The 12,728-nt window shown below is 48.5% G+C and overlaps 1 protein-coding gene across 2 annotated transcripts in view; it reads left to right on the forward strand.

Moving 5' to 3' along the window:
- The window catches only part of PARP1 (poly(ADP-ribose) polymerase 1), a 41,475-nt gene that overhangs the window by 17,891 nt on the left and 10,856 nt on the right, over positions 1 to 12,728 (forward strand). For both annotated transcript variants that reach the window (XM_070385405.1, XM_070385404.1), the window contains exons 6-14: positions 116 to 232; positions 830 to 1,006; positions 3,701 to 3,845; positions 5,608 to 5,748; positions 6,391 to 6,633; positions 6,896 to 6,964; positions 7,082 to 7,214; positions 9,352 to 9,547; positions 12,563 to 12,691. In XM_070385405.1, the coding sequence (XP_070241506.1) occupies positions 116 to 232; positions 830 to 1,006; positions 3,701 to 3,845; positions 5,608 to 5,748; positions 6,391 to 6,633; positions 6,896 to 6,964; positions 7,082 to 7,214; positions 9,352 to 9,547; positions 12,563 to 12,691 (1,350 nt within the window). The remainder of the gene's footprint in view (positions 1 to 115; positions 233 to 829; positions 1,007 to 3,700; positions 3,846 to 5,607; positions 5,749 to 6,390; positions 6,634 to 6,895; positions 6,965 to 7,081; positions 7,215 to 9,351; positions 9,548 to 12,562; positions 12,692 to 12,728) is intronic.

Below are 12,728 nucleotides of genomic sequence, written 5' to 3' on the forward strand. Positions count from 1 at the left end.
GCTGTGAAGCAGGGCTATGATGGGAGCCAAAGCAGGGCCAGGGTGGAACCTTCCTCTGGTTCGGCTTCTTTCTCTGAAAAGAGCCGATCTCTCAGCTGCTGGCTGTTGTACGCAGGCCCAGAACGACCTGATCTGGAATGTCAAGGACGAGCTAAAGAAAGCGTGCTCTACGAACGACCTGAAAGAGCTGCTCATCTTCAACAAGCAGGAAGTGCCCTCCGGGGAGTCGGCGGTGAGCTGCCCTTGTGTTACGGGAGCCGCGAGCCAGGCGGCCAGGCCGTGTGCGGTGACTGTCCCGGTGGAGTGTGGGAGGCCCTCCGGTTGAACACCTGCCGGTATTAATTGGGAGCGACATTCCACAGTCGTGTTGCATGGTCATCGCCATCAAGGTCGCCATTTGCGGGGCAGGAAGGGGCAGGCGCTCAAGCACTGAGGTGGGCCGCACGTCTGCCTGGTGTGTTCATGCCACACCCTTGGGCCCAAGGAGCTCTCTCTGCTGCCTTCCTCCCGGACTCCCCGGGGGCCACAAGGGCTGTTTCCCCAGCAGGCCCTGCCGTCACTCCGGTGCACTCAGAAGCAGTGGATTCTCTGGGCTCTCGCACTATTTCTCAGTCACCGAGGGAAGGGGTAGCTGCAGGAACACTTCATGCGTGGACATAAGATCCAAGCTCCAACCATGATCCACCTCCCCTGGGGAATGTTAGGGAGCCTCAGGGCACTCCCTTTTTTAGCAAGTGAAGTCTGTGCAGATTCTTCATCCCACATTGGCAAATGTCCTCTGAAGGCCCTCCGCCTTTCCTCCCTGATGTGTTTTCTTCACTGGCTTCAGATCTTGGACCGCGTGGCCGACGGTATGGTGTTCGGCGCCCTCCTTCCCTGCGAGGAATGCTCGGGCCAGCTGGTCTTCAAGGGCGACGCCTATTACTGTACCGGGGATGTGACTGCCTGGACCAAGTGTATGGTCAAGACACAGACGCCCAACCGGAAGGAGTGGGTGACCCCAAAGGTAAGTGAGGTGGGAGGTAGGAGCAATCCTGGGATCCGTTTACAGAAAAACCTGGTCCCACCTCCCATGCTTGTCCACACTCAGGGTCACCATGACTGCAGAGTAGAGTGTCTCAGACCTCTTTACATTGGGGCCTTCCTCATAATCAGAATATGAAATTATGTCACTGGTTCTGTACATTTGCAAACTACACAGATGGAGAACCAATGCACTTCCAGCCGGAGCACAGGTTTGTCCACCTGGTGTAAAATGTGGAGACTGAGTCATTTTTAATTTCTGTTTCTCAAGTGCCTCCCCTCTGCCAGGCACTGTTCTGGGCACAAGGGACACAGCGGTGAACCAGTGGCGATTCCTGCCTTTACGACAGGAGGGTGCTTCTCAAGGACATTTCTTTGCCTAGGTGCTGGAGGAGGAGTAGGACCCAGGGTTCACGTGTCCCCTGTCACCTTCTCTCTGCTGAGTTCTCAGAATGCAAAAAGCCTCAGTTGGGGCACCTTGTTAGGAGCTGTGCTACTGGGGAGCCAGCAGTGTCAGGGGGCGGGCTGCTGGAAGGACCCAGCACCACCGGGGACGGTCGTGGCCCTGCCGCTCACTGGGCTTTGGGGTTGGTGTCTGTCAGGTTCCCTCACTGCCTGTGTCTTCTCCTGGGGGGAGCATTTGGACCAGCAGCGTATGTAACTGTCACCTGCATCGGGGCTGATCGCCACTTTCCCACGTTTTCCCCTTTTGCACTCATTCTTTTCCTGCCTTCTCTGTCCCCTATCGTAATTACTGAATACCTCTTGTGCAGCTGCTCTGAAACAAATCTGAATTTGTCGCTGCCCCCACCTTAAAACCTCAAAGTGATTCCCCGTTTATTGTAGAAATATTTTCCCAGTTCTTTTGAGAATGCCAATGTTATGAGCCCATTTGTGGTATTCATATCCCTTTCAGTATCTTGAGTGAGTGATGTTGCTCAATCGTGTCCGACTCTTTGCGACCCCATGGACTGTAGCCTACCATGCTCCTCTGTCCGTGGGATTTTCCAGGCAAGAGTACTGGAGTGGGTTTGCCATTTCCTTCTCCAGAGGATCTTCCCAACCTAGGGATTGAACCTGGGTCTTCTGCATTGTAGGCAGATGCTTTACTGTCTGAGCTACCATAGGTTGGGGAAAAAATAAGATTGTTACGTGAACTATTTTGTGCTTGATACGCCAGTTGCACTGCATCTATGTGTAGTTTTTTAAAGGTTGTTGTAAAAGGATACCTGGATGTGCAAGACATTTTGTCAGGTCAGCAGTGCTTGCTGCCCAGGCAAACTCATGGACTTACAGGCCCTGTGTAGGGACTGCGGCCACCAGGGGCTTGGATCCCAGAATCAAGGGCATCTCCTTGGCTTGACCCCCTTTCCCAAAGCCCTCCGTGGTCTGACTCCAGCTGCCGTCTGCAGCCCCTCTCTTGGCTCTTTTATTCCTCCTCACATCCTGCTCTCACCGCTTAACGCACATTCTCTCCGCCTCCGTCTCACCCCTTCCCCAGTCCGTCCTCATCTGTGTCTCTTTGATCACGCACTCCACAGTGGGGAACCAGCTGCAGTTGTGTGTTCCCAGTACATCACAATACCCGTCCGGTGCATTTGCCTAACTGCCTGCTTTCCAGCTTCCAGCCAGCTGAGCAGGTCCCTGCCTCTGGGGAGCCCTCCCAGCGTTCCCAGTGTTGGTATCACTTTAGCACGCCTCTGGTTTAGAAGCCAGCTCCTATCTGGAAGTTGCCTCCTTACATCTGACTCTCAGTCAAGGCTGAACTTGTTTCTCAAAGGCCAAAACTCTCTTAAACCCACTGTGACGTGTGGCACATGTTAGATGCCCAGCATATGTCTTCTCAACTGGGTGGTCATTAACCATGGATCCAGCAGGAAAGGACTGTTTCTTTTTTTAACTTTTTATTTTGTATTGGAGCATAGCCGGTTAACAACGTTAATAAACAGTGAAGGGACTCAGCCATACATATGTACATATCCGTTCTACCCCAGACCCCCTCCCATCCAGGCTGCCACGTAACACTGAGCAGAGGTCCGTGTGCTCTAGTGGGGAAGGACTCTTTGTTGGTGGGATGAATACTTAGGAGAGTAGGGAGCTGGTAGCCCTGAGCCTCGTGCATGTGATGCTTACTGTGTGACCACTTAGAGCAGAGCCCATGGTGACACCTGGGGTGCAGGTGGACTGTGCTGGACACTGACCGGTGTCGGGCCGCCTGCATCCACGGCCGCTTTTTCTAGGAAGGGAAGAGAATTGCCTTGATTTCCTTCTAGATAATAACCTCTCTCCAGGGATGTGGAGAGTCTGAGGGGCTTTTGGTCATGGAAAGGACATATGACCCCAGGACAACGCCTCTTGACCCTTAGGATTGCAACTCAAGAGTGAGGGTTGTAATCAGGTTCCAGCAGAGGTCCCCTGACCAGATAATCAACAGGTTTTTTCCTTTTTTCTTTTTAAAGAAAATATTTTTCTTGTTAAAGCGTCACAGTACCAGCTCTATTATAAATGTAGAAGCACTAGTCATAAGTACTGTATCAACAGTATTTCATACCAAAAGCCTCCAGTCTTCCTATTTTGTTATTCTTTATTGTAAGAAGAGAAAGATTCTCAAATTCTTTGCTCTGTCAGTTGGTTATTTCGTGGGAAAACTGATTTAACTATAACTTACGTTCTTTAGGAATTCCGAGAAATCTCTTACTTCAAGAAACTGAAGATCAAAAAGCAGGACCGTATATTCCCCCCAGAGAGCAGCACCCCAGTGGGGGCAGCAGCCCCACCCTCCGCAGCTTCAGCGCCTGCCGCTGTGCACTCTGGCCCCCCAGGTACAGCTCCGGGCCCAGCCTGGGTAGGGAGGGCTGGGGCCCTGAGCTTAGCGGGGAGAGGGGAATCCGGCTGGGTTCTTCTCCTGTTGGTTGATCCCATGGGGAAACCCTGCCCTTGTTCTCCCCACCCCACTGCCAACAGGAGGAGGAAGGCTGGGGAGGGGCTTCTGAGAAGGATCAGGGAGACGGTTGCCTGTGGGGACGTTGTCCTGCCTGCCTGAGTCTGCACTGCTGAGCAGAGGCAGTCCAGGTCTCCCCTTTCCGCCTCTGGGCAGCGCCCCCCCCCCACCCCACCATTCATCCCGAGCCTAATGTGACACGGGCTCTGTCCCCTCAGAGACCCGCTGTATGTACTGTGATCGACGTGAAAGGTATTCCACACCAGCAAAGACAGTGAGATCAGTCTGTTTTCCTGGCAGAAAGGGGCTGCTGTCTTTGTTTACTCAGATATGTGGCTTAGTTGTGGCCACCGTGTGGCAGGTGGAGGATGAGGATTCATCTGTGAATGTCAGCCCACCAGTGCCCTCCCTCCATCCCCTGGGGAGAGGTTGTGTGGTCATCCCGAGTCACCCTGCTGTTTGCAGGTGGGCTGGCTGGGGTTGGCATCCGGGCCCTGCGCTGAGGGTCCCCTCTGCTTTCCCCTCACTTGCAGTTCACAGCTCAGTGGTTCTGTTTGCTCTGGAGACCTCAGCCAGCTTTCAGTTAAACCCTGTGGGTGTCCCTGGTTGTTCCCCCCCTCACAGTTCAGTTTAGTCGCTCAGCTGTGTCCAACTACTTGTGACCCCATGGACTGCAGCACGCCAGGTTTCCCTGTCCTCACCAACTGCCAGAGCTTGCTTAAACTCATGTGCATTGAGTCATTGATGCCATCCAACCGTCTCATCCTCTGTTGTCCCCTTATGTTCCTGCCTTCAATCTTTCCCAGCATCAGGGTATTTTCCAGGGAGTCAGTTCTTTACATCCGGTAGCCAAAGGATTAGAGCTTCAGCTTCAGCTTCCAATAAATATTCAGGACTGATTTCTTTTAGGACTGACTAGGTTGATCTTGCGATCCAAGGGACTCTCACAGGGATGGCTTAAAGGATTCCACTGCATCACTTGTGGAAATGTGTCACTAGCTCTATACGTCTCCATTTGCAACAAATAGAAGGCACACACCTAATCCAGGTCTTCCTGGCCTGGGGTTAGTGCTGAACACCTGAAATGCCAAGGTTCTTGGTGCCTGAATCCATCTCAACTCAGTGTGGTCCTGCTGACCGAGCTTCCAGCGGTGGATGAGACTGATTTTTTAAATGGGGTTGATTAATAAGTATCCTGTGAGAATTGTAGTTTGTTTTTAGTTGTGGAATGGGGGGAAAAAATAACAGAAGGAATTGCAAGTTAATATGACGACTCCGGCTGCCCACCCCTGCCCAGACCCCTGGTCCTTCCTTGTCTGTGGTGCAGACCCAGACGCCCCCAGACATCCCTGCTCATGGCCTAATTGTAGAACGGTGTCAGTGCATGGCTCATGCCCAGCTGGCCCTTTTTGTGCCGAGGATGGTGTGGTTTGCTGTCCTCTGCTTTCCTGGTACTCTAGCTCTTTGCTGTTTACGTGGCCTTTTCCCTAAGGAGACCCATTTCTCCCTGGTCAGAGAGGGTGCTGAGGCCGTTCAGGGGCCTTGCAACCTGGCTGACTTTTCCCTGGGAACTACTGCCTCGTTTTCTGCTCTTCCCCACCACAGGCAGCAGCCCTGTCTCATGATCCTGTTTTCCATTCCAGACAAGCCATTATCCAACATGAAGATCCTGACTCTCGGGAAACTCTCCCAGAACAAGGATGAAGTGAAGGCCACGATTGAGAAACTCGGGGGGAAATTGACAGGGACGGCCAACAAGGCCTCCCTGTGTATCAGCACCAAAAGTAAGTCTCACTGGCCTGAGAACCAGGGGGACCCTATCTATCTCTCCTGATTGTGTTGGGCCCAGTGTCCGACACACACAGGGACCCTAGAAGTATGTCTCTTACTGCGGGCGTGGTTCAGGTTCTCTGGGAAGGGGCATGGGCTCTCATAACTTGGCCTTGCTCCCTGCTGTGGTCTGTGCTCGCTTATCTGAAGACCAGCCCACTGTTGTCACTTAGCACTGTTCACAAGATGTTGGTAGATTTTCCACTAGAACAAACGTTCACAGCTTAAGCAGGCTTGAAATGCAGAGTTCAGAGGGTACACAGATTTTTTTGCAGACTTATTACACCAATGACCATCTTAAGTCTCCAAGAGCAGAAAGTACTACACCACTTTTCCCATACAAACCTGACTCGCCTTCTGTGTGAAATGCTTGTTGACATCTGGTTCTGTAGAATGGTTTGGAGAAAGCAGCTCTCATTCATCACACCTTAGAAAAGGAGGCTTGTTGCTAGTGGCAGACAGTTGTCGAAGTGAGCGAGGTTCCTGAGTGCTAGATTTTGAAGGAAAAGAAAACTGAGTGGGGAGGAAAGTACTGAGCGAGTAACGACTCTGGAGTAATCTGAGATTTTGCTTTTTGTTCCTTCCAATTGAAACAGAGGAGGTGGACAAGATGAATAAAAAGATGGAGGAAGTAAAAGAAGCCAACATCCGTGTCGTGTCTGAGGACTTCCTCCAAGACATCTCCGCCTCCACCAAGAGCCTTCAGGAGTTGCTCTCCACCCACCTCTTGTCCCCCTGGGGAGCCGAGGTGAAGGTGGAGCCTGTTGAAGCAGTGGCCCCAAAGGGGAAGTCGGGGGCCGCGCCCTCCAAGAAGAGCAAGGGTCCCGTCAAGGAGGAAGGTGAGGCCCTGAGTGGCCCCATCGAGTCCACCCGTGCAGAGCCTCTCCCTTTGTGCCCCAGTGGTCTGATGAGTGCTGCCCACACCGGCTTTGTCAGTTCGTTTTCCCTTGACACAGAATGGCAGCAACTTCAGGTGGTGAGAGGCAACACACACATCCCCTGTTGACTCTGATACAGGCAAAGATGACTCACCTGCCCTGCCTGCCACCTTCCCCTTCCTGGTTTATTTTTAATGTTTACATTTCTCTGTTTCCTTCCAAGGTACCAACAAATCTGAAAAGAGGATGAAATTAACTCTTAAAGGAGGAGCAGCTGTCGACCCTGATTCAGGTGAGGAAATGGGAGTGAATAGAGTGGGCTGCCAGGTTCCCTGGTCCTGGGGAACCAGAAGGGTCCCCTCCCTCCCCCTACCATGGGGGCAGACTCTCAGGAGCTCTGTCCTGACAGGTCTGGAACACAATGCACATGTCCTCGAGAAAGGCGGGAAGGTCTTCAGCGCCACCCTCGGGCTTGTGGACATCGTCAAAGGGACCAACTCCTATTACAAGCTGCAGCTCCTGGAGGATGACAAAGAGAGCAGGTGCGCCAGGGGGCGGGGAAGTGTCCAGAGGAGTGCGCTCCCGAGAGCAGGGCCCCTCGGAGCTGGGCTGTCCGTGCACCTGGGGACCAGCCGCCTCTTGAGGATCATAGGTGTGCGGTGATGTCTTCAGTGAAGGAGGGAAGAGGCCGTGGCCCCTGGACAGCCTTGCTGTCCTCGGTCATCTGTGTCACATCAGGCTCCTGGGTTACCAAAGGTGTTTGGGATGGCTTCTTTTTTTTTTTTTTTTTCAATGTAATGGAGCCAGGTAAGAGCTGGTCCTGGCGTGCTGAGAGACGGGGCTGGCTTTACTGCCCATACTTATCTAATCGGAGTGGTCTTCCGACGAGCGGATGGGCTCTTGTTACAGCCGCTGTGGAATGGGAGCTACATGTAAGCGGGAGAGGTGTGTGAAAGAAACTCTTGCTAAACCCTAATGGCGGCAGAAAAGCACTTTGTATTTTGAACTTGATCTTTTCTTTTTAGTAAGTGGAAACAGTTTACCCGTTAAAGTCCAAGAGATTCAAAGAGCTTTACTCGTTGAAAGGCAGACCCCTGAGAGAATGTCAGCACCTGGCAAATCTCTGCAGCTGCCAGTTGTAGGCACTGGCAGGCTTAGGCCCTTCCCATTTCTTCAGCTTCTCACAAACCTGTCATTTAAAATGTGAACCTCAGGGACTTCCCTGGTGGTCCAGTCATTAAGACTCCATGCTTCCAGTGCAGGGGGTGTAGGTTCAATCCCTGATCTGAGGAACTAAGATCCCACATGCCGCACAGCACACCAAAAATTAAAAGACTGCCAAGTCTATCCATATGAATGAAACAAGGTTTTAAAATGCGAACCTCAAAGGTGACCTTACAAGGGCACTTAACATCTGTGTGGCTATTCAAAGTTTGTAAAGAAATAAAATCCTACGTCGTTTAGTTTACTGCTGACTCTTGTTGGAGATTTGAAGATAGGGTTTCTTGCTTGTAAAACATAACCTTCCAGAAGCTAGCTGTGTATCGGAGTGCAGGAGGAGGAGTAGGGTTTTTGTAAAAACACAAGAGTACTATAGTTCATAAACCGCAGGCGATGAGAACAGAACTGTCTACTACCAACACACAAGAAGTTATACTGGTGATTTCAAATGGGTGGCTTATCCTGGTGGCCTTGATTTATTGGTTTTTATAGGGAAATGGCATTATGGGCTGTTAGAAGATTTTTTTCAAGTTAGGTCCATGTGGTATCTTCTAAATATTTCTAGAGGGGGGAAAAAAAACAACAGAGAAGGAACTTATATGCCTCTGGGCAGTAGCCCAGAAAACCAGCAGGAAGCACCAGCTTTTCTGATTTTACTGCTATATCTGTACTTACTGTGGTGTGAGATTTAACTTCTGCATGATTTTCACTAAGAAAAATGCACTCCCCCAAAGATAGGCAGCCCTGCCCCTAGAGTACCTGGGACTTAGCTCTAGCTTGAGATGGAGAAGCTGAGGATATTAGCCTAGGTCTGTAGGTGGCTGACCCTGGGACCACTCTCCTGCCCCCTCCCATTTCATTGTATCTCAGCCTCTGATCTGAGCCAAAGGTTCTTCATTCTTTTTAGTACCTGTTGTTAATGAATCCATAACTTCCAGGTAATACTTGCTGTGTTTATTTGGGAAAAGGAATTGGATGTTTTTATGTAAAGGCCTCTGGAGAAGGAAATGGCAACCCACTCCAGTATTCTTGCCTGGAGAATCCCATGGGCAGAGGAGCCTGGCTAGCTACAGTCTATCGGGTTGCAAGAGTCGGACATGACTTAGTGACTAAACCACCACCACCACCATGTAAAGGCCTCAGGATTTACTCCTCAAGTTCAGCTGCCAGATCCAAGGTTAAACTGTTCTTTGGTACTTTTTTAGCTCACTTGCCAGTATGATATGGAAGGGCATTTTTTAATTACTTTAAACTTAACAACTCTCAGTTTTAATAGAAATTAAAATAAAAGTTGTTTAATACTGGTTCCTTTTGTTCCTCTTTGTCAGTTATCATCATTTTGGGGTGTTTACAACTCTTTTCTCCCTCAAGGGAAATAGCAGTGAGAGGAAGCTCATCCTGAAATACGACCGGCTGACCCGCAAAATTGTATCTGATGCTCTTCTTCTCTTCCCACAGGTACTGGATATTCAGGTCTTGGGGCCGTGTGGGCACGGTGATTGGTAGTAACAAACTGGAGCAGATGCCATCCAAGGAGGATGCCATTGAGCATTTTATGAAATTATATGAAGAGAAAACCGGAAACGCCTGGCACTCTAAAAACTTTACGAAGCATCCCAAAAAGTTCTACCCTCTGGAGATTGACTATGGCCAGGTAATCATGCTCTGACACTTGCTAGTGCTAGTAAAAGATTTTCTTTTAAAAACCTGCCATGAGTCAGATGACATCATTGATGAATTCCACCAGATATTTAAAGAATCGATACTGGTCCTTCGTAAACTCTTCCAAAAAACAGAAGAGGAAGGAACACTTTTCAACTCATTATACAAGGCCAGTATTATCCTGATAAGCACAGATGGATAAAGACATTACAGGAAAACTACAGACCAACATAGTTATGAATATAAATGCAGAACCTTCGACAAAATACTAACAAACCGAATCTAGCAGCACATGGGGATTTAGACACTATGACTGAGTAGGATTTATCCCAGGAATGCAAGGTTGGTTCAACATGCAAAAATCAAATCAGTGTAATGTAACATGAGTAGAATAAAGGATAGAAGCCACACAGTCATCCTAATGAACACAGAAAAAGCATTTAATAAAATCCATGCCCTTTCATGAATAAAATCTACTCCATGAAGTGTGAGGTGAAGCTTATAAGAACAGTGTGAGCATTTTCAAGACTCACAAAGGAGCAGTCTTTGGAATTGCTCCCTAAACACAAGGAGGGAGGAGTTCATAGAGGTTGCTTATCTGAAGGTCATGCGACTTGCTTTATCATCAAGATAGAATTATAGTGACTACACTGGGTCACAGTTTTTAGTCCTAAATTATTTCCTGATAATTTCTCATTATTTTTATTTGTAGCTTGATCGTCTCCCTTTATATTACCAGGCAACCTTCCAGTGTCTCTTGACTGATACTATTGAGGCCATTTGTTTTTGACAAAATTCTTACATTGTTTCTATATGAAAACCTGTTGCTTTTATAATGAGGGGTGGTACACATTTATTATGCAGAGGGAAAGAGATTTACTGCAGTGGTACAGGTTTTAACTCGAATCTTTGAGGTCTAATGTGTCAAAGGGGGATTTGACGAATTTGTAAACTGTAAGTTCTCTAGTTTATAGAGTGTCATGAACTTTACCATTAAAAACAGAAATTAACTTATATAATGTTGGGGTAGAGAACTTGGACTTGAGTGTTGGACATACTTGGTCTAACTCAGCAGTGCTCCCTACTGAGTTTATTTTTTGCATTTCAAAAAGATGTACAGTTGAACAACACAAGTTTGAATTACATGGGTCCACTTACATGTGGAATTTTTTCATTGTAAATACTGCAGTTCCATACAATCCATGGTGGTTGAATCCACGGATGTGCTGAGGATAGAGAGAAACTATGTAAATTATATGCACATTTTCAACTGCAAGGAAGGGTGGCTAGCACCTGAGGTGTACAAAGGTACAGAAAAGTTAAGCTCAAGGTATACGTCTATATATTCTTCTTTTCAGTTGACAGGTACTTTTAGCCACCGTAGCCCTGGAGTCTTTCCTTACTCACTGTGTTGCCACCACCCACGTTTTGCCTTAATGTTCTAGGAGTATTTCCCCGTGTCCTCTAGAGTGGTGCTGTCTAACAGAGAGATGCAGCCACTTATGCAGTTTTAAATATTTTAGTGGCTACATTTTATGAAGTAAGAACAGTGACATTAATACTAGTTAACCCAGTGTGTCCAAAATATTATCATTTTGATATGTTGATATTGAAATAGCTTTCCTTTTTTTTTTTTTTATCTCAGTCTTTGATAGCTGATGTTTTTCTAGCTCTTAAAACATATCTCAATTCAGAATGACCACATGTCAGAACCAGGGGCTACTCTGTTAAATGGTACTGAACTAGAGCATCATTTCTAAAGTCTGTATAGAATTCCATCCTCTGGTAGTAATAATAGTGTTAGTTGCTCAGTCATGTCCAACTCCTTGCAACCCCATGGACTTTAGCCCACCAGGCTCCTCTGTCCATGGGATTCTCCAGGCAAGAATACTGGAGTGGGTTGCCATGCTGTCCTCCAGGGGATCTTCCCGACACAGGGATCAAAACCCAGGTCTCGTGGGTGGCTGTAGTTTGTAATTTACCAAACAACATTCTCCCATCCCCCAGTTAGATGTTTAGATTATTTTTAGATATTCGCTATAATGATGCTGATGTACATATTTGTATGCCTTTTTGCTTACTATCCTTAAGAGTTCCTGGTTACAGTATATGCATATAAATAAGGCTTTTTAACGTATTAATAGTTTGCCTTCAAGTAAAGTTACAGCTGGAAGATAAGAATGCATGCAAAGACGTGTGTTTCAGCATTGAGAGTAGATCCACTGTGACACTGACAGCAGCACCCTGAGCACTAGCACACGGGTTCTTCTCTGCAGCTTCATTAAGCCAAGCAGATTCCAGGAGCAAAGCCCAACACCAGTTACCCTCATTCAGTCAGGGTCTTGGCTCAGCCTGGGATCCCCAGCTGGCTGGAGTTAAAGTCCTGTGTTGTTCGTATATTAGGAAGAGCAATCCCGGGGAGCAGGGGTGAGGGGTAGGGATGATGCTCGTATGTGCTCTAACGCTGTCAAGCTGCCTGACAGGAAGTGGGACTGGTTGCTTGATCCTTTGGCACTATAGAGAAGGCTGTGTGAATTCAGCCTTGGGTGAGGCAGTGTAAGAGAAGAAAGGAGGCAGAATTTGTCCATCAGTCCAGTGTGCCTTGGGTTTAAGGTTTGCCCTCATAGGTGCCAGCGCTTCCACGTTGGGCATGAATGGGCACTGGGCAGGTTCCCAGGCACAGGGCACCAGCAACAACAGCGTGGGAGGCAGTGCGGGTGCCTGCAGGTCTGCCTGTGTAGAACTGGATGCTTCGGTGGTGTCTGGAATAAGAATCGGGAGCAGCTGAGAGGATCTGGGGCGCATAGGCAGTCTCATCCTGTCCATACTCAACATCTTCCTCCTGGCAACTAATGCCAAACCTTTTTGATGAACACGCAGCCTTTTTTTTTTTTTTTTTTTTTAACCTTTTGGTGGCACTCCATCCTGTATCCTTTCTCTGCCAGATGACACTACCACAACTTTGCTTGGGTTGTTTAATTGGGTCTCTTCCTGATTTTCCCTACAGGATGAAGAGGCAGTGAAGAAGTTGACAGTAAACCCTGGCACCAAGTCCAAGCTCCCCAAGCCAGTGCAGAACCTCATTAAGATGATCTTTGATGTAGAGAGTATGAAGAAAGCCATGGTGGAGTATGAGGTTATTGCACTTTTGTTATATTTATGAGCATTTGCTG

Source organism: Bos mutus, chromosome 16, assembly GCF_027580195.1.
Source record: "Bos mutus isolate GX-2022 chromosome 16, NWIPB_WYAK_1.1, whole genome shotgun sequence".
Lineage (NCBI taxonomy): Eukaryota > Metazoa > Chordata > Mammalia > Artiodactyla > Bovidae > Bos > Bos mutus.